Below are 25,296 nucleotides of genomic sequence, written 5' to 3'. Positions count from 1 at the left end.
GTCAAAGGATTGGCAGGGCTACATTCCTTCTGGAGGCCATAGGGGAAAATATGTTTTCTTTCCAACTTCTAGAAGCTACCCACACTCCTTGGCTCCTGGCTCCCTTCTATCTTTAATGCCAACAATGGCTGGTGGATTCTTTTTCAGACCACATTACTCTGACACTGAGTCTTCTGCCCCCCTCTTCCTGTGATTACATTGGGCCTGGATGTTTTCTAGGTTATCCAAGATAATCTTAAGGTCAGATAATTAGCAATTTAATACACCCTTATTATATAACATCACAGGAGTTAGAATCTTTGGGGGGACCTTCTGCTTTCCACAATGAGAGTACATCTGCTGAAAGTCTTGGCTTTCAAATGGCAAGCATCAATTCCAATCATATTCCATGATTAAGAAATAGTCTAACTGAAAGGGGCTGACAAAATTCTTAAGTAGCAATCATATTCCAGTACTACACTACAGTCTATGGAAAGGAAAATTGAATTTTGGTGGACAGTTAACTTTCTCTAACACAAGGGTTTAGTGAGTGTTTCAAAATGTGGCTAGAATCTATGTGCTTAACCACCAGGCACTACTGATATGTATCAAGACCATACCCCATAAAATTTATTAGCATAAGTTTTTAAGGTGGGATTAATACCTGGATGCAATGATGGGTCAATATATGGAAATCAATGTAATACCACATTAGCAAAATGAATAACAAAAATCTCACCATCATCTCAATCAATGCAGAAAAAGAATTTGATAAAATTCAACACCTTGCCGAAACCGGTTTGGCTCAGTGGATAGAGCGTCAGCCTGCGGACTGAAAGGTCCCAGGTTCGATTCCGGTCAAGGGCATGTACCTGGGTTGCGGGCACATCCCCAGTGGGAGATGTGCAGGAGGCAGCTGATCGATGTTTCTCTCCTATCGATGTTTCTAACTATCTATCTCTCTCCCTTCCTCTCTGTAAAAAATCAATAAAATATATTTAAAAAAAAAAAAAATTCAACACCTTTTTATGATAAAAATACTCAATAAACCAGGGCTAGAAGGAAATGACCCTAAAGGAAAAAGCCATACATGAAAAAACCAGAGCTAATATTGTATTCAATGAGGGAAAGACTGAAAGTTTATCCTCTAAGATCAAGAACAAAGCAAAGATGCCCACCCTCACCGCTTCTATCCAACAAAGTACTAACAGTTTTATCCAGAGCAATCAGACAAGAAAAAAAAAAAAAAAAAGACATACAAATTGGATAAGAAGAGGAAGAATATAATTAGTGTCCATACTACCCAAAGAGATCTATAAAATAAATGCAATCCCTATCAAAATCCCAATGACATTTCCTACAGAAATAGAAATGCCATCCTAAAATTTGTATGGAATTTCAAGGTACAATGAATTAAAAAGAAGTTGGAAGCTTTATATTCTGATTTCAAAACATATAACTTGTTCCATATAACTTGAAAGAACATAAATTTAAAAGCGATTGAACACAAAGTTGTAGATATATTAAAACAAACGTGTTAATTTTGTTGTTCAAATCTTACATATCCTATCTAATTTTTACCTTGGTGATTGATTAGTCAGTAATAAAGATGTGTACTAAATTTTTCCAACTATTATGGTAGATGTATAATTCAGGGGTCTTTGTAATTCTGTTTATTTTATGCATATATTTTGAAGTGATGTGTAAACATAGTTTAGAATTTTATAATTGTTATGACCAACTTTATCTCTAACACTGATTTTTACAACAGACCATCTGACATTAAATAACAAGTTCTAGGTGGCAAGGTTTTTCTCCTGTTCCACAAATTTATTTTCTACTTTAATGTATTATTATCATAGAAGTTGCTTATATTATTTCTACTTTTAAACTTATTTTCCTTTGTGGATATATATATATATGTGTATATATATATATATATATATATATATATATATATATATATACACAGAGAGAGAGAGAGAGAGAGAGAGAGAGACTGAGAAGGCACATGGGCATTTCTTTAACTATTGTCAGCTGAAGCCAGTGGCGTTGGCAAAGCCACGTCCTGGAAGCACACTTTGCCAAAAGGCAGGAGTGTTGTCAGCTTGACCTTCAGCCCAGGTGCCAGGGGGTGCGTTTTGTTATTTAAATCCAGCCAGGCACCAGGAATGAATACGACTCAGGCCCACCCAAGAATACACAAAATCTCCTTTGTCTTGACTTTTAGTAAAACTTCCTGTTTTTTGCTGTATAAAATAAACACGCTATATCGGCTCTGGGTCCCTGTCCCTGTCTCTCCATCAGAGGACAATGGTCCCACTCAGCCCCAGTTTTTTTCTTCCATCTCTGTGTCTGTCTTTCTTCCATTTTCTCAATCCTCAGCCACCCCTACTCAGGAACCAAACTGCTCTCTAGCTGCGCTGGACACAGAGAAAAGAAAGATTTACATACACACACACACACACACACACACACACACATATATATCAATTATATCTCATTAATTATAGCATTAACATCTCCCATATATTTCTCTTGTCCATTTGAGCTGTCGTGGGTTGGAAAGCATGGATCAGTCTCCTTTTACTAATGCATTTCTTATTAATGTAATTTCTGAAGTTTTTCTTAATGAACTTAAATACTATGCTATCAGATGCATAGAGATATTAACTGTCAGATCTTCACTAAGGATTGATTTCTTGAACATTACAACATGCCCTTCTTTCCCATTTGTGATGTGTTGAACCTTTTCCAATGCGAAAATTGTGATTTGTCTTTTTTTTCTTTTGTTAGCTCAATATGCTTTTCTGTATTCTTTTATTTTCAACATTGCTGAGTAACTTTATTTCAAAACAGCATATGTTTAAGCTTTGGGTATTTAAAATCCAATTTCAGTGATTTTAGAACATTTGTACTTGCTGATAGTAGAGATTTGGCCTTGTGCAGTTATTGTGTTTTAGGTTAGCACTAGAGGCCCAATGCATGAAATTCGTGCAAGGGGCTGGGCCTTCAGTCCCAGCTGCCTTGGCCCATCGCAGCCCCAGCTACCTCATGGCCCCGCCCACTGGTCGTTCTAGAAGTTCATTCCACCATCTGGTCTAATTAGCATATTAGCATATTATGATTGTATTGCTTTTAAAAATGTTTCACTAAATGATCTGTGATTTCCATATTTTATCTGATGAGTATTCACTCTGGTAATTTAGAAAGTTTGTATTTTAAAAATCTCATCTAGTGGATTCCTCAAAAAGCAGAGACTTAAACAAACCATATTATTGTTCGTTTGTTTTTTCAGTCAGGCTATGTCAAAAACGAAGAACGAGAAACAAGGGAAATGAGGCAAATGGAAGGAATGTCAGTACAAGACTAGTACCAAGTAAGCTGCTTGGTTTCAAACAAATTGATTGCTCAATCCTAAAGATCAAATGGGAAAACGTTCCCATTTTACAAATGAGGACACGAGACACACAAAGGTTGAAGAAGTTGCCCTAAGTCACATGACTAACAAATGGCAGTGCTGAGACTTAAGCCTACTCTCTCAACTAACACTATTAAATCTTTTCATTCTGTCACGAGTTCCTTTCTTCACCTTTCCTAAGTGCCTACTCTCTGTGCCTGACAGGGTGCTAGGAAAACAAATAATCATCTCTATGCTAACTGAAATCAGTTTAATGAGCACTATAGGCCATTGCTGTCATTAATGCTAATCCCTGCCATTCTTTTTTCCTTTTTACAACTGCTGTCTGTACATGTTCTCAGTGCTCTATGGACAACTCTTGCCTTTTACCTGTATCTCCTCAGTGGTCCTTTCCATATATAAAGTGAAATGACACATCACTTTACTTGGTAATTATCAGTAATTTGTGGGTTTCATAATTGTTCATTGAGCTCCCAAAAGATATTCCTTCAGAATTGCTTCCTATTTTTCTTTTTCAGTTTCCAGTATTTTCAAATGCTTCAAAGTGGCAATGCAGTGATCTCTGGGGAATCAGTGAAAAGCAGCGATTTTCAACCAGCATGCCACAAATTTTTTTAAAAATCTACAATACCTATTAGGGATCCTGACCTCTTTTCCCTTAGATTGTAAAAAAAAAAAAAAAAAAAAAAAAAGACAACTGCAAACATAATAGCTGCCCAGTGTGAAAGGATAAAAAATATAGCTATTTTTTTGTCAGTTTGGCAAAATATATATTTTTTGGTGTGCACAGAATTTTAGTAATTAGTTTGTGTGCCAGGAGATGAAAAGGATTGAAAATCGTTGGTCTAAAGCAGTGGTTCTCAACCTGTGGGTCGCGACTCCTTTGGGGGTTGAATGACCCTTTCACAGGGGTCACCTAAGACCATCGGAAAACACATATATAATTACATATTGTTTTTGTGATTAATCACTATGCTTTAATTATGTTCAATTTGTAACAATGAAATTGGGGATCACCACAACATGAGGAACTGTATTAAAGGGTCGAGGCATTAGGAAGGTTGAGAACCACTGGTCTAAAGAATGCTCCTTCCCATACAATGAGCTTGCTTTATGAAAACCATAGATTTTTAAGAAATGATATGAGAGAAAATCCTATTATTTCAGCAGACATATCACTTTTTGGCATATTTATTTAAATACTAACTGAATTTCCCACCTTTATTATGTTCCAATACAAGTGACTTTAATATTACTGGTTTTAAATAGTAAGGTACCTCAACAAACCAAAAGAGTGTTAAGGGAAAAGAATATATTAAGAAAAAAGATTATTACTTAAAAAACAAAATTTTAAATACTTCAGAAATTATTTCTAATTGTAATCTTCATCTTCTTGTCATCAGCAGCCTAAATAAGATATGGACTTGTAGTAGATAGAAGTGTGTCCACCTGAAAGATGTGTTCATATCATACTATCTAGTACTTGTGGATGCAACCTTAGGGGCTTTGTAGATATAATCAAGTTAAGATGAGGTCATACTGGATTAGGGTGAAACCAAATCCAATGATAAGTATAAGAAGAGGGACACAGACACAGGCACAGGACAGGAGACAGAGGGTGAAAGGTCATGTGATGACAAAGCAGAAACTGGAGTGACGCAGCTGCAAGCTAAGAACACCAGAGATTGCTGACAACCACCAAAAGCTAAGGACTAGAAATAATTCTTCACTATAGCTTTTGGAAGGAACAAGATACTGCCGACACCTTGATTTTGGACTGTTAGCCTCCACTGTAAGATAATAAATTTCTGTTGTTTTAAGCCACCCAACTTGTGTTAATTTGTTATGGTAGTCCTAGGAAATATAGAGCTTTTATAGTTAGGGAAAATTAAGCTATGTACATAGTGCCAGTGATGATTTTTCCCCACCTTTCAAAATTAAACTGTGCCTATTCCTTATGGGACAATTTAAGTAAACAGTATAGTATTTCATGCTACTTAACCCTGTTTACTCAGAAAAACCTGAACCTTTGAAAAATACAACTTAAGACATAAGCTTTGTTCTTCTAGAATTGTAGGGACTTGGTATTTATGTACCTTGTTCATAGACCTTAGTTTAAATAGGTAACTATAGTAGTCTAGAGGCCCGGTGCATGAAATTCATGCACAGGAGGGGGAGGTGTCCCTCAGCTGGGCCTGCATCCTAATACAGGACCTCTTGGGGAATGTCCAACTGCCGGTTTAGGCCCGATCCCTGTGGGATCCGCAGTTGGACATCCTTCTCATAATCTGGGACTGCTAGCTTCTAACCACTCACCAGCCTGCTTGCCTGATCTCCCTAACTGCTCTCCCCCGCCAACCTGATCCCCCTAACTGCTCTCCCACCCACCTGATCCCCCTAACTGCTTTCCCTGAGGGCCTGCTCCACCTAACTGCACTCCCCTGCCAGCCTGATCCCCCTAACTGCCCTCCCCTGCCAGCCTGATCCACCTAACTGCACTCCCCTGCCGGCCTGATCACCCCTAACTGCCTCTGCCTTGGCATCCGCCACCATGGCTTTGTCCAGAAGGACATCAGGTCTAATTAGCATATTACCCTTTTATTAGTATAGATTACTAAGAATAAAGCAACAAAACCAAGAGACAGAGAAAATCTATACTAAATCCAATAAACTTTCTAACAAATCCTATATAATAAAAGAGAAACATGCAAATTAACCATCCCTCCTACACTCAAGCCATGCCCACATGCCACAGCCACCAGCCAATCAATAGCCAGTAAGCAAATTAACCCAAGATGGCGGCGGCCATGGAACTGAAGCGAGCAGGAGGCTTGGGTTGTCCCTGGCGATAGAGGAAGCCAAGCTTCCTGCCTGCCCTGGCCGAACCTGGGCTCCACTCAAGGCTACACAGTTTCAATTATAGAAGATAAATAAATACCAGAGAAAAAAAGAAGAGGCTGAAAGCTTGGGTCGCTGGGGGGCGTGGCCAGCCTGAAAATGGCCATCAGCCCCTCACCCAGGCTGGCCAAGCACGCCAGCGGGACCCCTTCACCCTGAAGGGGCTGTGGGCAACCTTAAAATGGCCCTCAGGCCCTCACCCAGGCTGGCCACACCCCCTTGGGGTTAGGGTACCCACTGGGGGGCTTGGCCAGCCTGAAAATAGCCATCAGCCCCTCACCCAGGCTGGCCAGGCACCCCAATGGGGACCCCCACCCTGAAGGGGGTGTGGCCAGCTGAAAACAGCCATCAGCCCCTCACCCAGGCTGGCCAGGCACCCCAGCGGGACCCCCACCCTGATCCGGGACAGCCTTCAGGGCAAACCAGCCGGCCCTTACCCATGCACCAGGCCTCTATCCTATATAATAAAAGGGTAATATGCAAATTGACCCTAACAGCAGAGCGACTGGGAATCACTGGTCACTATGACACACACTGACCACCAGGGGGCAGACACTCAATGCAGGAGCTGCCCCCTAGTGGTCAGTGTGCTCCCACAGAGGGAGCTCTGCTCAGCCACAAGCCAGGCTGATAGCTACCAGCACAGTGGTGATGGCAGGAGCCTATCCCGCCTCCTCAGCAGTGCTAAAGATGTCCGACTGCAGCTTAGGCCTGCTCCCCGCTGGCAAGTGGACATCCCCCGAGGGCTGCCAGGCTGCCAGAGGGATGTCTGACTGCCAGCTTAGGCTTAATTCCCCCAGGGAGCAGGCCTAAGCCAGCAGGTGGACATCCCCTGAGGGATGCCAGACTGCAAGAGGGCACAGGCTGGGCTAAGGGACCCCCCGGAGTGCACAAATTTTTGTATACTGGGCCTCTAGAGTGTATATAATTTAAGATGCCGGTGAGTAAAAAGAACAGAAACTTCATTTATCATCACTGAAGGCTTCTGAAATCTTACTATAGCTGTGACAAAGAACAATCGCTTATTTTAAACATAACTACTCTACAGTTCCTGGTAGGAAACTAAAACATCTCATTTAGCCCCTTATTCCCTTGCCAATGTCCTTATACAAATGTTTAGTTATAGAATTTGCACTTCATGAAATTCAAATTCCTTAGTATTGTTGAACACAACCATTCACACAAATACACATATATGGCAACTCAATCCTGTTTATCGTTAAATAAGAATCATACATGATATGGACAAACATGTACATACAGTATATGAATATTTTCATACATGCTTATATTAGTTACAGAAATATATATTTACATTAGCTTGCTTATGATAGTAGGCAGAGGCACATATAAATTTATTTACTTTAAAAATCAACCGATTTTCAAAAAAACTTTAAAAAGTTTATATGGAACGAAAAGATAGCTGCTGAGAGCTATTTCTTTTTAAGTAAAGATAAAATTGATCCTTCAATGGCCTTTTAATATAGTCTAGCCTGAAAAATTAAGTTTGTAATTGAAATAATTTACCACCATTGTTTGAATTAAAAAATATATTAAAAAAATAAAATAAAAATATATTAGATTAATTCTTCAGTGATTACATTAGAACCACCAAGAGGCAGAAATAGAGACAAGTCCATAGAACAAAAGAAATAAATTGTAGAGTATATCGATCCGATACTTTTTCCTAAAATCACAATATTCCCTTGAAGTTACTAAATTGAATATAAAAGTTGCAAATACATTTCCCATACTGAAAATGGTGCACTTACAGGAAATTTGTGAATATCTGCTTTCACAAATAGGCATAAATCAAAAAGACATTGATATAAACATAAAATAATAAAACTAAAGGATCAGAAGGCACATTCTGAATAATACAACCCAGTAAATAAGAGAATGAAGATTTATTATTAAAGTAAAATCCTCAAAAAAACTTATTTGAGGCTTAGAAAACTATTTCTAAAAATTACATCTTTTTTAAATCTTATGCAAAAACAAAAAGTACTTTCTTACGAGGACTTTTTATCCACTCTGTAAGTTTATCCACTCTATAATATTCACAACAGAAATAACAAAAAATTAAATTTTCTTCCAATTTGAATATTCTATGAAGCACCTCATTTTCTCCTAGTTTTTCCTTAACCAGAAAAAAAAAAAATGCACACACACAAAAAAACCCAGATGACATTCCTATGGTGTAGAGTGCACTGTAGAGTCAGTGCTATTTTCTTTATCCTGCTTTTCTTCTTCATGTGGTGAATCTAGTTCATTTCTGCTAGTTTCTTCCTCACTGGAATCACTGTCCAATCCACCTTCAACCCTAGCAGACGTCTTGTCATGCAAAGAACTTTCACAGGTTTTGTCTGTGGGAACAGCTCCTTTCCTTTGAGGTAAGACAGTAAAAAATGCTTCTTGCCAGTCTCTTGTTTCCAGGTATTCCAGAATAATCTCAAACACTGAAACAAAGACAAACTCTATACATTTCTTAGCCAAGTTCATCACAATGTTGCATACTGTATTTTAAAATGCATTGATACTATGTCCTAATAATTTCTACTTTGTGCTTATCACCTTGTTTCCCTACTGGCTCTCAGAATCAATTTGCCCCAAAGCTCTCAAGCCTGTTCTTTAGCTTTTCCTCAATTCCATTCTTAAGCACTTAGAAGTTTACCATTATTCCTTGTCAGTAATAATTAATACACAGAGAATCTTTTTGCTTCCTTCCTATTCTTTATCCCTTTCACTACTTTATCCTTTATGTGCTAACATAAAACTAGAAGAAAAAAAAAGGTTAGGATTAATCTAAATTTCTTCTATTTTTCCTATACAGCGCCACTCACTCTAGGGAACATTTTGCCTGCTTTTTGTTTCATATTTAGAGTTAAAATTTAATACTGTCTCCAAATTACTCTCACATTAATACATTGTTGAAGGGTCAATTTGGATTACTTCATGGAAAAGTAATTTCCACAATCTATCAAAAGTCTTAGAAGCTCAGTCCTGGAATCAGTAAATTCCCTATAGTCTACCATAAAGTTCTTAGCACATAAAAAGAGCCCAATAAACAGTTGTGCATCAACAAAAATCTCTACTAAAAACTCCAGACAAATGTCTAAGAATGTCTTTTACAATGTTATTTACAATAGTAACAAAAAAAATCATTAACAGAAGAATGGTTAATAGTTATATATTCAGATGATGACTATTATATAGCCATTAACAATAATTCAATGACATGGAAAAACCCTATCTAATAAAGAGCTAATATTCAAATGTACCATCACTCCAATACACAAGATGGCTGTCAGGGGAGGGGAGTTGTGGACGATCAGGCTGGCAGGGGAGGATAGTTGGGGGGGACCCAAGCCTTCAGGGGAGGGCAGTTGGGGGTGACCAGGCCAGCAGGGGAGGGCAGTTGGGGGTGACCAGGTCAGCAGAGGAGGGTAGTTGGGGGCAACCAGGCCTGCAGGAGATAACAGTTATGGGTGACCAGGATGGCAGGGGAGGGCAGTTAGGGGCAATCGGGCCAACAGGGGAGTAGTTAGGTGTCAATCAGGCTGGCAGGGGAGTGGTTAGGGGTGATCAGGCTGGCAGGCAGAAGCAATTAGGGGCAATCAGGCAGGCAGGCAGGCGAGCGGTTAGGAGCCAGCAGTCCTGGATTGTGAGAGGGATCCCAGATTGGAGAGGTTGCAGACTGGGCTGAGGGACACACACACACACACCCCGTGCACGAATTTCGTGTACCGGGCCTCTAGTATAATTATAAATGAGGGAAAACACCCAGATTTATAATATTTTATGTAATGGAGTAAGAATCCAATTATGTTATAAATAATATTATATATGCATAGGGAAGGAACTGGAAGGAAACACACCAAAAAGTTAATACCAAGTATCTCCGGGTAGTGAAATTATAGGTTATTTTTATGTTTTTCTGTATTTTCAAAATTTTATAAAATATGCATGTATTATTTCTATATTCAAACAAATTATAAATCATTACATTTTATAATTTTGTTTCTAGCAAGGTGTATATTTTATATTTTCACAATGTTCACTCACATACATTTTCACTTTATCTCCTTAAAGCTTACCATGATTAATTGCCAAAACTTTTCTACTATTCATCTTCACAAAATTTCCAAGGGGTAGCTGTGCATGGTCAATTCCATGATCTGATGCTTGTTTATATGTGAGTCCCTAAAACAAAGACACTATAACTTGGACTAGAACATTAAATTACTTTAAAGTCTACAACAAATAAATAATTTTTAAGAAAGACTTTAGTTCAGAGAACATTATCTGAAGTGAGTGTGTTTGTGTGTGTCTGTGTTTGACTGCTAATTTGGAAATATTCTCTTGACAATAAGGATAGTCAGAATGTTTAGGCAAGGGGTCCTCAAACTTTTTAAACAGGGGGCCAGTTCACTGTCCCTCAGATCGCTGGAGGGCCGGACTATAGTTTAAAAAAAAACTATGAACAAATTCCTATGCACACTGAACATATCTTATTTTGAAGTAAAAAACCAAAATGGGAACAAATACAATATTTGTATTTGTATGTGGCCCGCGGGCCATAGTTTGAGGACCCCTGGTTTAGGCCTTTTGTTTTAACCAATTTACAAGTGAGGAAACCAAAGACATGTTCCCTGCTCTGCCAAAAAGCTCCTAAGTGGCAGAACCATAGGAAAAACTTGCCTTATGCCTCCTAATTCAAACACCTTTTCACTGTTCCATACCACCTTTCTCTTAGAGTTTAAAATACTCAATCAGAACTCCTAGAGAAGCACCATCACTCTTTCCATGAATACAAAAGACATACAGATAAAATTGTTTCAATTACATAACACTAGGAGGCACAAATAACCAAAACAAATTTTATAAAAAGCTGAACTGAAAAAAATTTTTAATTGCCTATAAATTTAATTTTTCCCTTCTGTCAATTAAAAGAATATTGAATATGAATTTTCTTTCTTCTCAAAATTAAAATCCTTAAAGCCTAGGTCTAACCAGAACTGAAATAGGCAAAAGATAGCACAGAGAAGGAAGAACAAAATTTCTCAACCAGTAGTTTGCATATTTCAGGGACAAATAATAACATGAAAGATAAAAATTTGGTTTTATATAAGTAACAAAATAGAATATTTCCACTAAGAAAATAATAAAAAGGCTAAAGGTCATTCTGATAAAATTCCCTCTGATGCTATAGAGATGCACTGTCCAATAAGAGCCACGTGTGACTATTTAAGTTTAAATTGTTACAATTTTAAAATATTCTGTTCTCAATTATACTATACACATTTCATGTGTTCAATAGCCACAGGACTACCACACTGGACAGAATGATACAAGTATTTCCAACATTAGAAAAAGTTTTACTGCACAGTGGAGCTATATAAGAATACTGAATTTGTATTATTCTGATGACAATATTTCCTCAGACACTTAGTAAACATGCTTTTTCTTTAGTTGGGTTGAATTTAGCATGTTGTTAACTAGCTGGCAAAGTACAAAATGATATTTTCTCTTAGAAAGTGTACTTCTGTAATTTTTCATTCAAATGAGGATGAGGAGGTGGAAAGAGACAAAAGTAGAAATATAAGAGAACAGAAAACACATCCCATGAAAATCACATATTTAAAATAAAAATGATCAGTTTTGTTATAAATTTTACCAGTGGCCTAGAAATTGATTAATAGCAGCATCTTCTATCAATACAGCATATTGTTTAGTATCTGGGCTCCAGAACAATTTATCAGATTTCAAATATATGCTTTACTACCTACTACTATTGGTTTTAGACTTATTTTCTTTAGGCTTCCATTTCCTCAGCTTTAAAATGCAGAAAATATCAGCACTGACCTCACTGGTTTATAAGTGAGGATTAACCATAGTAATGTACAGGTGGGGTAAAAGGGGTAAAAGTAGGTTTATAGTTGTGAGTATGTGAAACACAGAGATTATTCTTATTATTATTATTTATTAATTAGTGTATTATTTTCCATATGAACAACTAACTATAAACCTACATTTGCCCAATCTTGCATGTGAAATGTTTTGCTTAGCCAAAAAGGTGATTGAAATATAGCTGGCACTCAGCAGAGATCAGCTATCATCAGTATTATTGCTACTATCAAAAAGTATTATTGTTACTATTAAGAAAATTGATATATCAATTTTAAGTACAAGCAAAAGCAAAAATAAAAACTTAGTACCTTTTGATGGTTGTGATCTACTAATCCTCCAATCACATAAGCCTTTGATTCATCTAATTCCTTCAGTACATTAGGTGAATCTGATGTAAGATAAATCAGATCTTCTTTTTTTATGAATTCAATATAGTGTTCTGGTTTAATGTGGATATCCTTTAAGACACATGGGACAGATGTGATTAATTAATAGGATTTTGTGAAAATTGGCTAATAATCAATTTGAAAGGAAGTAAATCATATGAAAAGAAGTCTGAAAGAATGCTGCAATGCATCATTTATAACCTACTACTTAAATTCCTTGTCACCTACACCTCAATTATTTAAGTGGCTTCCTGATGCTATTTCCCTGTCTTTAGCCTCAGATCCCTCCAATTTACTTCCACACACTAATGGTAGACTCACTTTCTAAAAACACTACTTTCCATGTTTTATTTTCATCTGTAGGATAAAACTGAAATTCCTTAGTAACTCTTTCCTGAATGTGGCACTAACCTACCCTTTCTAAGCTTATCTCTGCTCCAACAAAACAAAAGCATTTTGTCACATATTTGCTCACATTATTTCCTGGTTTTCTCCAATTATTTCTTCTCTGTCTACACAAATCATCAAAAGAAAGTGCTTGTAGATTTAATAAAGTCCATGAATCCATTTCTACAACGATACACCTATAAAATCATCTTCATCAAAACTGTTAGATCAGAGGTACAAAACTGAACACCAGTTGGCAGTCAGAATTTTGCAAATTATATTGATAGAATAAAAGAAAATACATCATCAGATTCAGATGACATTCAACCAGACATTCAACCTTTAAGGAAATAAAAAATGAAGCAGAACTTGTCTCACCTGAAATGTATAACCTATCCTATATAATAAAAGCCTAATATGCTAAGTGTCCGGTCGTCCATTCAACCAATCAGAGTAATATGCTAATGATATGCTAAGGCTACTCAACCGCTCGCTATGATGTGCACTGACCACGAGGGGGCAGTCAACCAGTCGACCAGTTGGTATGACGTGTACTGACCACCAGGTAGCAGACGCTCCAAATGGTAGGTTAGCTTGCTGCTGGGGTCCAGCCGATCGGGACTGAGAGAGATGGGCCAGACATACCCTGGAGCCCTCCCGCCTCCATGGCAGCGCTAAGGATGCCCAACTGCTGGCTTAGGACCATGGGGAGCGAGCCTACGCCGTAAGTCAGACATCCCCTGAGGGCTTCTGGACTGCGAGAGGGCACAGGCTGGGCTGAGGGGCTCCCCTACTCTCAAGTGCACGAATTTCGTGCACCAGGCCTCTAGTTGATTAATAAGCAATCACCTTTCTAAAAATGTTTTATTATAAATTTGGGTCCTATAGTTAATAAGCACCCCAAGAGGGACTTGAAATTAAAGAACGATGAACTTATGTTTCTCTGGAAAGCTGGTGGTATAAACAATAAATTTAACAAGCCACAAAATAACTGAAAGTATGCCTTCTCTAACTGATTACATTATTTCTCAGGAAAATGGGACAGATAATAAAACTTGGTAAACATACTGTACTTAAAACTTTAAAAAGCCTTAAAAAATGTTTACACTATAGGCTATTAATAAAATAAATGCAGTCATTATGGGATTAGAGAGTGTAAGAGGAAAAGTTTGTCATGGTGAGAACTGGCTTTGAGAAAGAAAAAAAAATACAAGAATAACCCAGTACTTCTCTGAATAGGATTCCTCATGAATTGGTACTAAAGCCAATCTATTAGTCATTTTTGCAAATGACTGAGAATGGTTTAGTCCTATAAAAAATGTGAGCCACATATGTAATTTTAAATCTACCTGTGGCCACATTAAAAAAAGTGAAAAGAAATACGTGAAATTAATTTTACTAATACATTGCATTCAACATAATATACCCAAAATGTTATCATTTCGACATATAATCTTTTTTAAAATTTCAAGGAGATATTTTACATTCTTTTTGGGGGGATAGGCACTAAATCTTTGAAATCCAATATATACTTCACATTTATAGCACAACTCAATTTAGACCAGTCACATTTCAAGAATTCAATAGCCACATGTGGACATGGGAGAGCACAGATTTAGAAGCAACAGTGCAAGTATATTTTCAAATTTTAGAGTGACTTCACTCTTACAAATAATGCAACGCCAGTTTGCTTGGTAGAGAATGAATAAACGCCTTTAAAATTTTTCCTTCTTAAAAATATGTTTTAAAGTTGGGGGCAAAATAGAAGTGAGATTTAATGGGAGCAAGTACAAACAGACATCGCAGTCTTTTTAGCTTCCCTTATTCCTTAAACTTAGGTACAGAGACACACAGGGTTTGGAGACTGGTGACTCCTGTATTAATTAACATTATGTAGAATTTGGGTAAAAAATGTAGACCTTTAAGCTTAAAACTACTTGAAATTATGGGAGAGTTAATCTACTGTAGTTACCTTCCAGTTGACCCATCCTTTGTCATTTTCATCCATGTTCTTTTTCAACTGGCCTCCATGGCTTGTCAAGTAAAACTGATAGAGTCATCAGCAAGGGAAGAGAGAGCAAATGACTATTAAAGTACAGTATTTTATTTCCCTCATACACTAATCTGATTGTCAATGAAACACAATATATTTTCATTCTAGAAAAAAAATAATTTGTGGCACGCTTTAAACATACAAGAATAAATTTGTGGTAGAAATGACATGTTTTGTGTCATTTCTACCACAATAACTTCCTTATGGCATCTACATTTTCATCCCATTTTTCCAAGCACCCATAATCAGCCTTTCCCTTAATGATCACTTTTCTACAAACTCCCCACTCCCATGTCAAGTTCCCTTTCCCTTTCTTTTGCCACCACTGTTATTTTTTACCAGTCCCAAGTCTCCATAATTCTTTGATTCTAAAACCTGACACTATTTCAAGTCTATGCAAGGATGGGAAGAATATAAAATGTAAAAATATAAAATTACTATCACTTGATAAGAAGAAAATATCTAACCAAACATTTATTAAGAATTTCTAGTTCTCAACCTCAGTGAGCCAGTATTAATTTTAGGTCACCGAGATTTCAAACAGCAGGCACCTCTTGACAGCAGGCAGCTAGTCTCACAAAGCACTCCCTCACTCTAGCTAAGGAAGTACTTTTCAAAATTATCAGTGACTCAGAATCTTTTAAGTAGAATAAACCTACCAACAGGTAACACAGCACACATCAGTTCCCCCTACTCTCCGGAACAGAAGGAATGAGAGCTAAGAAACTAGTATGAAAATATGTGTATATCCTGCAGTGAAGATGTTCAACTACACAGAAATGAGCAGGTCAGTGTGGACAAGACTGATGATAACTGGGCAGTGTGTCTGAGAACGACATATGTGAAAAACTGTTTAAAATATTTTACTTTATCTATGTAGAAAACATGTTTCAAATAGGCATTTTGTTCTTGAAGAAGGATTATCTGTAAGACTCTTGTAAAGGCCGGCAGGATTATCTATGCCGTTTCCCAAGGGAAATATAAGAAAGGAAATTGGAGTCTGTTTTAAATCTCTCAAACATACCTGCACAGGATGTAGTGCTCGTCGATTTTCTGCATAACATCGTTGAATCTGCTTATGAAGTTTCTTAATGTCCTATAAAAGAGTGCAATTTTTAAAGCATCGTTTTCAAAATCACCTATGGCCATTCCACAATCTTAGTGGAACAGAATAAGCAGAAGAAATAACTAGACAGGTACATTTTTTTCTTTTGAAATACAAGTCCTTTCTGATAATTTCTATTCAATTTCCTTACATAACTAACAAAATTACTATAAGTCAAAACTCTGCAAGTGAACCATTATTTCATATTCTGCATCTACTTAAAATGATAGTTCATGAAAAAATTTACTCTACTTAAGAAATTCTCTTACAGCCATACTATTACTATTTTTATAACTTACCAATGGCTTGGAAAGTAATTAAAGTATCTTCTCTTCACTAGCATTGTTTAAATAACCAGGCTTCTCAAACTATTAAATAAGAAATAATTCTATTAAGACAATCATACTTCTTATTTTCTTAATTGTGATTAGGACAAAGAAAACCACTCACAGATCTTTATGATCAATATGCAGTTACTGAGTTTTATAATCTAATCATGGTGTTTGTCTCTCCTATCAACACACACACATATACGTAAGAGGAATTTATTAGCTAGTTTAATTTAGGGGTCACAGAGCTTGGAAAACTTGATTTAAGATGCATTTTAGTACATAAATTTATATCAAAGTGATATTACAGATTAAAGTAAGAATTACTTAGCCTAGTTTACCTACAGGGTTTTCCTGACAATGATTCATACCTTTAATACCATCAAGCTGTCAAAACTACAGTCAATGATAAGGCGAAGTGTGCTGTGAACAACATCTCTTCGAATACGTTTTCTATCATTTCCATCTGAGTTTGATTCCAGTTGACACTGCCGCTCCAATTGTTTTCTCTTGCGTTTTTCCTTCCTCTTTTGTCTAAAATCAGTATTGAAATAACTTTTTGGTGTTATTTATAGATTCACATACAAGACTCCTCTAAATAGACAAAAAAACATTACTTTTTTAAATCAGAAGGCTAAACCATATGAAACTGCCACTTTTATGGACCAAAATTGGTCAGATATCAGCAATTTTACACAGTCCATCTAAAAATTTTAGAAAGGAAGAAAATGGGTTTGTAAAAACAGTATAATGCTTTTTACACAAATCCTTACTATACTACTAATAAACTCATTTATTATTGGTATCATATTATAAGAAAACTTTACAAATACTTAATTTGAGAGCTGTGATATGTTTCACTTGTATCATTCTTCCCCTACATGATTTTCAAGCAACATTTATATGGTGTAGAAAAAAGGCAAAGTAAAATTGTTAGCGAAAAAAAATCTCATATATTTTTTTTCTCTAATCTGCATCAACTATAGTTTATTTTCTCTCAGTAACTTTTGGCATTATACAGGGGTGGGCAAAAATAGGTTTACTACTGCAATACAAAAATACACAACAAATAGTAATACAAGAATAAACTGTTCCGTATACTCACAACTGTAAGCCTACTTTTGCCCACCCCTGTTTAATGACAACTTCAACCTAACTGTTCTCAAAACCTGCAATAGTTCTTCTAGAAAAATCAATGTTAGGCCTAAATTTGATCTTTCTGAGGAGGTTATTTTTGTTCCATATCTAGGACATTGATGCTAATTATATCCCCTTCCTAAGTTGGTTATTTCAGAAATTGTGCTGCTACTCACAATAGATTTTGGGTGAGAAAAAGTGTGCAGTGTAAATTCATAAACACTGCTAAAGAGAAATTCAAAACATAGTTTTAACAGCCAATTGACAGTGTTAGCTAACAATATGCATAGTCCCAATTTTAATTAACACAATTACTTTTAATGTGTCAAAGGACCATGAAAGGCCCAACATTCCATATTTTTGAATAGGGGAGAATGCATTTTGAAACATACTTGCGGAGTTCTCGTTGTTCTTCCCATTGTTTCTGTTTTATTAGCTTTTTCATTTGTCGTTTAGATATTGGTTCAAACTCTTCATCTAATCTTGGCTTCTGACTTTCCTCTTGATCTTCACTTAAGTCTTGCTTTCTTTCAACATTAGAAGTCTCAATAATTGCTGGCACCATTTCAGATGACATTATTTGACGCCTCTGAAAAATTGAAAAGCAACTTTGACATAGATGATTCACACACAGAAAAGTAAACACCAAATAACTAATAGATGTGATTAAAATTAAACCATTTCAGAAATGAATAAAAATAAAAATTTAGCCCTGGCTGGATGGCTCAGTTGGTTGGAGCATTGTCCCGTACACCCAAAGGCTGCAGGTTTCATTCTGGTCAGGGCACATACCTAGGCACCTAGGTTGTGGGTTCTATCCCAGTCAGAGTGTACAAGAGGCAACCAATCAATGTCTCTCTCTCTCTCTCTCTCTCTCTCTCATCTATCATCTATCATCTATCTATCTATCTATCTCTTCCTCGCTCTCTAAAAATAAATAAACATATCCTCACCCAAGGATTTTTTTTAAAGTGAAAATTTATACAATTAAATGTTATTTACTGACAAAGACCATGTAATGAAACGGGGTGCTTTCATGGCACAATTTTTCCAGAAGGCAACACAGATTTATGTTTCAAGAGCTTTAAAATACTAATACCCTTCACTCAGTAATTTACTTCCTTAGAATAAATTCCTGTAAATGAATCAGAAATATATACAAAATGCAAAAGGGTATGCAGTAGTCCCCTCTTATCTTCAGTGGATACATTCTAAGATCCCCAGTGGATGCCCAAAAAGGTGGATAATACTGAACCCTTTATATACTATGTTTTTTCCTAAACAAACATATAATAGTTTAATTTATAATTATAATCATAGTAAAAATATTAAAATTAATTTATAAGTATGTTTATATTATAAATATTAGCATTTTTAAAATTTTATATGAGATTAACAATAGAATGATTTTATAATGTAGCATAATAAAAGTTATGTAAGTATGGTTTCTCTCTCTGATAACTGAGATGACTAAGTGACTAATGGTTGGGCAGAGTATACAACAAATACGTTGGACAAAGGGATGATTCACATCCCGGGTGGGATGGAGCGAGATGGCCTTAGATTTCATCACACTACTCAGAACTGTGCAATTTCAAACTTATGAATTGTTTAATTCTGGAGTTTTCCATTTAATATTTTTAGGCTGGTTGATCACAGGTAATGGAAACCACAGAAATCAAAACAGTGGTTTGTATATACTGCAGTGTTATTTTCAACAATGAAAAATTAAAAACTACTTGAATGTCAGCAAAAGGGATTAAATAAATTATAACTTATCCATGACAGGGGCTTGGAATACTAAATGGCCAGTAAGAATAATGTTTCCCAAAATTATTTAGTGATAAAGAAAAATGGTTATGTTAGATAAGAAAATCAAAACAAGAAATATATACATTTTATCCAATTTTGTTTTAAAAAGCATACACACAAAAATGATTCTTACCCATGATATTCTGCATTTTCTAAAATGAGAATATATTGTTTTATAATATAAAAATATTAAGCACTTAAAAAATATTTTTTGTTAATCCTCATCCGAGGATATTTTTTCAGTGATTTTTAAAGAGTGAAAAGGAGGGAGGGAGGGGGTGAGGAAGAGCGAGAGAAACATCAATGTGAGACACATCAACTGGCTGCTTCGCGCACACACCCTAACTAGGACTGGGGATATACACTCATAATTAGTTTTTGACAAAAGATATGCTATAGATCTGTGTAGTTTGGAGAGTGCGGAAAACAAATCTGGTTGCCTCACCTCCATATATTTCATTATCAATATGTAATTGTAAATATTCCACTTTAGTCATGGCTAAGAAACAAAATATTTAAGTTGATTCTGAAATCAGCTGTAGAATACGTAGGGCCATCTCAAACATCTTCATTTAGATTTAGCCACCCAAATCTTTATGTCTATTACCCAGAACTGAACTTCCCTTCACATTAGGGAAAAAAGCTAAAAATACTGAGATTTCTCTTTAACAGATTTTTAACACCAAAGCTTAAAAATGTATTTGTTATTTATCCCTACCAAAGACTAAGCATGAAGCTTGCAAATGTTCTAATGGCCTTAAAGACAATTATATGACTTCTCCTACTTATAGAAATAGCTAAGAAGTCTGTGCAGAGAAGGTAACATCTAAAAGAAAAATCCACACAACTCAGAAAATGAAAGGACAAAACCTTTGCAGAACATAATTTGAGTAGTAGTTTTGTTATATGGTTCTTGCTTTCTTTAAAAGTACACTGTTATAACAGGACATACAGGGATAACTAAGCAAACTTGGAAAGTTTACCAAATTTTGACTGCGAGATAAGAAATTTTAAGCTGTGCTTTGGGAGCTACAGCAAAAACCCTAGTATTTTACTAGGTCATAAAATTACTAAAAAGGAAAAAGAATCATCTAGTAATCCAAGTAAGAGTTCACAAGTTTTCCTTAAACCACTAACCAAACCATATCCTTAGTTTACAGGCACACCTGCTAGATATGACAACTCAAGTTTGATTCTACACGGAAAACTCCATATGGGTAGGGATGATGTCTACTTTTGCCTCACATTATATTGCCAATACTAACACGGTGCCTGGCACTAAGCTGTTTACTATATATTGGTGAAATAAATAAATGAGTGACTATGGTATTATTACAAAGGATTTTTTAAAATAATGAAAATAGTAATAGCAATCAATTCTTACAATTTGAAAAGTATCTAATTTAATCCTTAAAACCAACCCTATGAGGTAGACAAGTGTTATGCCTACTTTATAAAGAAAGCACAGTTGAGGTTAAATAGCTTGCCCCAAATTGCAAAACTAAATAAATTCCTAAGAAACAAGGCAGCTAGAACAAATTTAGCACAAAGTGGGTCCTCAAAACACTTGTTGAAGAATAGACAAATGAAGTAATAGGATTGAGTCAAACATCCTGACCATCTGACTCAGAATTCAGACAGATATATAGAATGAGATATATAGATATATAGATAGATAGATGTAGATATATATATCTCAGAGCTGTTAAAAGACATGGATTATAGAATGAGAAATGGAAGCAAAAAGGTAGAGATAAATGTATAACCTTGAGTGTATTCATTAATAATTTTTAAAAAGCTGGAAAATAAAGCATTCAATTTAAGAACAGAGAGACAGAGGAAACTCAATAAGCCTGACAACATTAGGAGAAATTTTTAAAATAAATACTGTGATCCCCAGGATCACTTTTATTTTACTTCCTTTCCATAGATACTACATTAAAGTCAGTAAGGCGTGTATCCAAAACAACGTAGGATGGAGAAAGCATAAGTTAAACCTGTCCATTAAGCTAAACATGCAAACTTAAAAGCACAATTAAAATTCACAGGAAACAAATTACTCTCTTCATGAAACAATATTTTAAGAGAGACTATTTCTGTTATCATTGGCACAGTTTTTTGCTATAGTTCTCTATTATATTAAAGAACTGCAAGTGTTGATTGGCTCTATAATATGAAAATTTTAAAAAGCAATTTTATAGCAACATTTTACAGCTCAGGTACACCAGGGGGAGCTTTTGCCTTTCCCATCTAAGAAGTTTGCGTTAAATGTAACTTGGTCCATCATTGCATAGCAACATTTTTAAACACCCTGTCCAATACATAGCAAGATCACACACTGGTCAACATCATTACCATTTCTAAAGCTCTTCCCAATTAAGAAAATGCACTGCAGAAAGTGAATTTTTCTAAAGATCTGAATAAGCTAGATACAACAAAAACGTTAGCTGGAGATCCTCCGCGTTATTGTTTACAGCACACTGTACATACAAGGACACATGCCATTTCCCACTCTCTGTACCTGCAATAAGCAGTTCCTATGCACTAGCTTGTTCAGATTACATATCAAGCAAAATACCTGTGCGATGTTTACTAGGTATGCCTGCTTTCCTATTTCGGTTTTGTCCAGTTTATAAGCTCCGTGGCAGAGCTTTGCATTCCTCCTTCACATGCAGCGACACTCACAGTACATGTTCATTCATCCAACCCTGTGCCGCAAATATTTCAGAACGGTGTTTTGTAGCAATTATAGAAACATTTGTGTGAAATTGTTTAGCATAGAATTTTTTTAAAAGATGGTTAATTTAGTCACAGAAATAGGCTGTGGTTTTATAAAGCTAAGAACGTATAAATATGACTGAGGCCATCTGATGTGGGATGAATACATGATAAAGTGTTTCATTATTTACTTCTGCTTCTTAATACATATCTCGGCAGGAAGAACACATTTGGGAACAAAAAAGCGAATGGCCCAAGCAAAGTTAAAGAAAACAAAAACTTTCATGGATTTTATTGATTGGGCTAAAATACTAGTAAAGTCTTCATAAATTATGACAGACTCCCTTCCAGAAGGATCCCAACGAACGCTGAAATAGCTGCAGAATGGCATCAACTGACCTGACCGGGAGAGGGAAGGAGTGGCCTTTATAAAACGCGCTCGGGTCAACTGTCAGGCCCTGGGCGGAGTTGGGCCGGGATGGGGAGAGAGGGAGGATTTAAAAAACAAGTGAGAAAACCATCGCTTGCTCTCCTCTGTCTTTACAAATACGCCCGAATTCTAACACTTAAAATAGTATTTCCGTGTAATCAAGTAACACCTCGGTTTTAAAACCGCCCTGAGCTCCCCACGATGCGGCCTAAAAGCACCTGCAGCCACTTGCACGGGGTCCCTACAACGCAGAGCTCTGCCATGGCGGCCTCTCGCTGGAGAAACGAGATGAGGGTTCACGAGGTACAGCGACTTGCCCACGGTCTCTGGGCACCAGGGGCAAAACCACAGCTAGCTGCCCGGCCCTTCCGGCTGCAGGCTTCCCCTCCCTTCGTTCTCCGGACACTCACACTCTTCGCAAACTAGGGACTGAATCCCGACCCCCAAAGAGTTGTCCACAGCAGGAGACCCACCGCGGAGGGCGGCGCCTCGCCCCGCCAGGCCACGCGCCGGCCTACGCACTCCAGAGGCGGGACTCAGCTGAAACCACCCAATCAGGGAGCTTCCTGCAGGGCCGCGGGGCCGCGGGGCCGCGCGCTACCTGACGTCACTTCCTTCGGGACCAGGGTCCCGGGTGCCACGCCCACAGCCCCGCTTCCCTCTTTCCCGGAAGCCCTCGTTGCTAACCGAGGGCTGCTTTGGCTGAGCGCCCTTTTTGTGGCCGGAGGAATCGAAGGGTAGGCGGGCACGAGCCTCAGCTCCCGGGGACTTACCGAGCCGTGGGGTTTCCGGGGAACCTGAGAGCACGCGCAGAAAGCCCTTCTGGAGTGGTCTTGGTACCCTCACGAGGCCTCCTTCGGAAACTTCAACTCCCAGAGGCAGGGATGGCAGCTGCACGTAGGCGGCTTCGGCGGCGACGCCTGACGTCATGTAACTGCGCCAACTCCGGACCCGCAGCCTGGGAAACCGGGCGGGCTGGGGTGGAGATGGGGGTTCACGTCGGGCGGGGTCAGGAGTTCGGGTTTTGGAGTGGGAGGTCGTTACAGTGAGGTGGGTTTTTCCATTCAAAAGCACGTGTGTTCCTACGGGCATGTATTCATTCATATGTTCCTGTGGGGATGATGGGGCAGGGGGGCTTGAGACATTCCTGCTCTTGAAAATTAAAAACACCAAACAGTGACTCAGTTATTACGAAGGGCTCTTCATTCTTCTGTGTTGGAGATGAGAGGAAAGCATCTCTTGCCTAAATTTGTTATAATTCATACAGAAGACGGTTATCAGTATCATATATTTTACACAATTCAAATGGAAAATCAAATTTTAAAAGTCAAATTCCCAATAAGGTGCGTTTAAGCTAGAATGTTTAAGCCGTTTTTCTTGCTTACAGTTGGAGATCTTACTCTCCATTCATTCCTTGAATTCTTTTTCCTATGGTGTTTTGCAAAACATCAGGTGACATTTCATTGTTTATAATACTTGACCTTATGTAATCTTTTTGCTATATATAGACCAAGTCAACTGAGAGAGAACTGAAACATAAGCCAGTAGATTGTTGTTTTCTGCTTAGTTTTTTTTTTTTTTTTTTTTTGCTCCTACTTTTAACAAGTGATTATTGCAGAATTTAAAGATACGAATCAAGTTTGAAAAGAATAGAAGACTGCTATCAATATGAAAACAATTCTGAAGTACACTTTTCTTTTTAAAAATACATTTTTTTATTGAATTCAGAGAGGAAGGGAGAGGAAAAGAGAGCTAGAAACATCAATGATGAGAGAGAATCGTGGATCGTCTGCCTCCTGCACGTCCCCTGCTGGAGCCCAAGCCCACAACCTGGGCATGTGCCCTGGCCTGGAGTCAAAGCATGACCTCCGGGTTCCTGGGTGATGCTCAAGCACTGAGCCACACCGGCGGGGCGGAAGTACATTATTATTGATATTTGAAAACGTATCTGAACATGTTTAAAGGTTTCAGTGAATAAAAATTAAATTCAGAATTTGAGTTTTCTAGAATTGAAATGTATCTAAATTTAATCACAAAAATGACTTCCCTTGCTTTAAACTCCCAAATATTTCTTGAAAAACATGTCAGCTGTAGCACTGTTGTGGGTCACTGTTTATTCCTCATCTCAAATCTAAAAGATCTCGTAATTGAGCATGGGATCCATTTTTGATTTGTTAGTAGGGCATCTTTTTTCAGCTGCCTCCATATCAGGGCAAAGAGTAGCTGAGGGAGGATTAGTAATTGGATATGTAGCGCCTCACATGTAGGTCATTAAACGCAGGCTGGCACGGTGATGTGCAGATCTTTTAACAGTTGTTCAGTTGTTCCTCAGGGATCTGTGTTATGAAGAATTATATATATTTTTTTCATAATTAATAGTTGGCACCGTTAGATTTTTTTTAAAACTTAAGTTACTTTAAAAACCCTCATCGTGGAGTCAGTAAGTTTTCTTTTAACTTTATAGTCATGGTGCAAAATTGGAAGTGATTGTAGTATCAATCCTAAGCAAACACCAAAAAAGTACCAGCAAAAAAAAAAAAAGTAAAATAATTTCACGTTTATTAATTTGTAAAATTCATGTTTGACACATTTTTTGAGTTCCATAGTTTTTGTCTTGGTTTTGATACAAATTTAGCTCAATTATGGTTGGTATCCTTAAGGAATCCCTAGTCTAGTTGGAGAACCAGCAGCAAGTAAATACCATATAACACACATGAGATGCTTGTACGTG

At 37.1% G+C, this 25,296-nt stretch overlaps 1 protein-coding gene across 6 annotated transcripts; it reads right to left on the bottom strand.

The window, feature by feature from the left end:
* Nucleotides 1–7,501: 7,501 nt before the first annotated feature.
* On the bottom strand, nt 7,502–23,449 carry TRMT10A (tRNA methyltransferase 10A). Of its 6 annotated transcripts, none has more exons than XM_070392291.1 (8): nt 23,339–23,449; nt 17,998–18,194; nt 16,840–17,002; nt 16,059–16,130; nt 14,954–15,028; nt 12,517–12,666; nt 10,396–10,501; nt 7,502–8,757 (listed from the first exon to the last, which is right to left on the bottom strand). In XM_070392291.1, exons 2-8 carry the CDS (start codon nt 18,180–18,182, stop codon nt 8,492–8,494), a joined length of 1,017 nt encoding a protein of 338 aa, XP_070248392.1. In that variant the 5' UTR covers nt 18,183–18,194; nt 23,339–23,449; the 3' UTR covers nt 7,502–8,491. The 6 variants fall into 6 exon arrangements, with proteins under 6 accessions (XP_070248392.1, XP_070248389.1, XP_070248380.1 ...); XM_070392288.1 differs by lacking the exon at nt 23,339–23,449 and adding an exon at nt 22,976–23,065; XM_070392279.1 differs by lacking the exon at nt 23,339–23,449 and adding an exon at nt 22,784–22,939.
* Between the last annotated feature and the right edge of the window lie 1,847 nt (nt 23,450–25,296).

Source organism: Myotis yumanensis, unplaced genomic scaffold, assembly GCF_028538775.1.
Source record: "Myotis yumanensis isolate MYYU_CA2020_CCGP unplaced genomic scaffold, mMyoYum1.0.hap1 SCAF_1, whole genome shotgun sequence".
Taxonomy (NCBI): domain Eukaryota; kingdom Metazoa; phylum Chordata; class Mammalia; order Chiroptera; family Vespertilionidae; genus Myotis; species Myotis yumanensis.
The sequence above is the reverse complement of the archived record's forward strand: the minus strand, read 5'-3'. Positions and strand labels throughout refer to the sequence as shown.

Bases quoted from the DNA above. Each gene is read 5' to 3' on its own strand.
- TRMT10A (XM_070392279.1), bottom strand. From the start codon at position 22,828: ATGGCAGAGCTCTGCGTTGTAGGGACCCCGTGCAAGTGGCTGCAG. The intron at 12,667-14,953 runs GTAACTACAGTA...TGTGTCTTAAAG, and splicing joins AAGGATGGGTCAACTGGAAG to GATATCCACATTAAACCAGA. The intron at 10,502-12,516 runs GTACTAAGTTTT...TCTTTGTTTTAG, and splicing joins TAGATCACAACCATCAAAAG to GGACTCACATATAAACAAGC.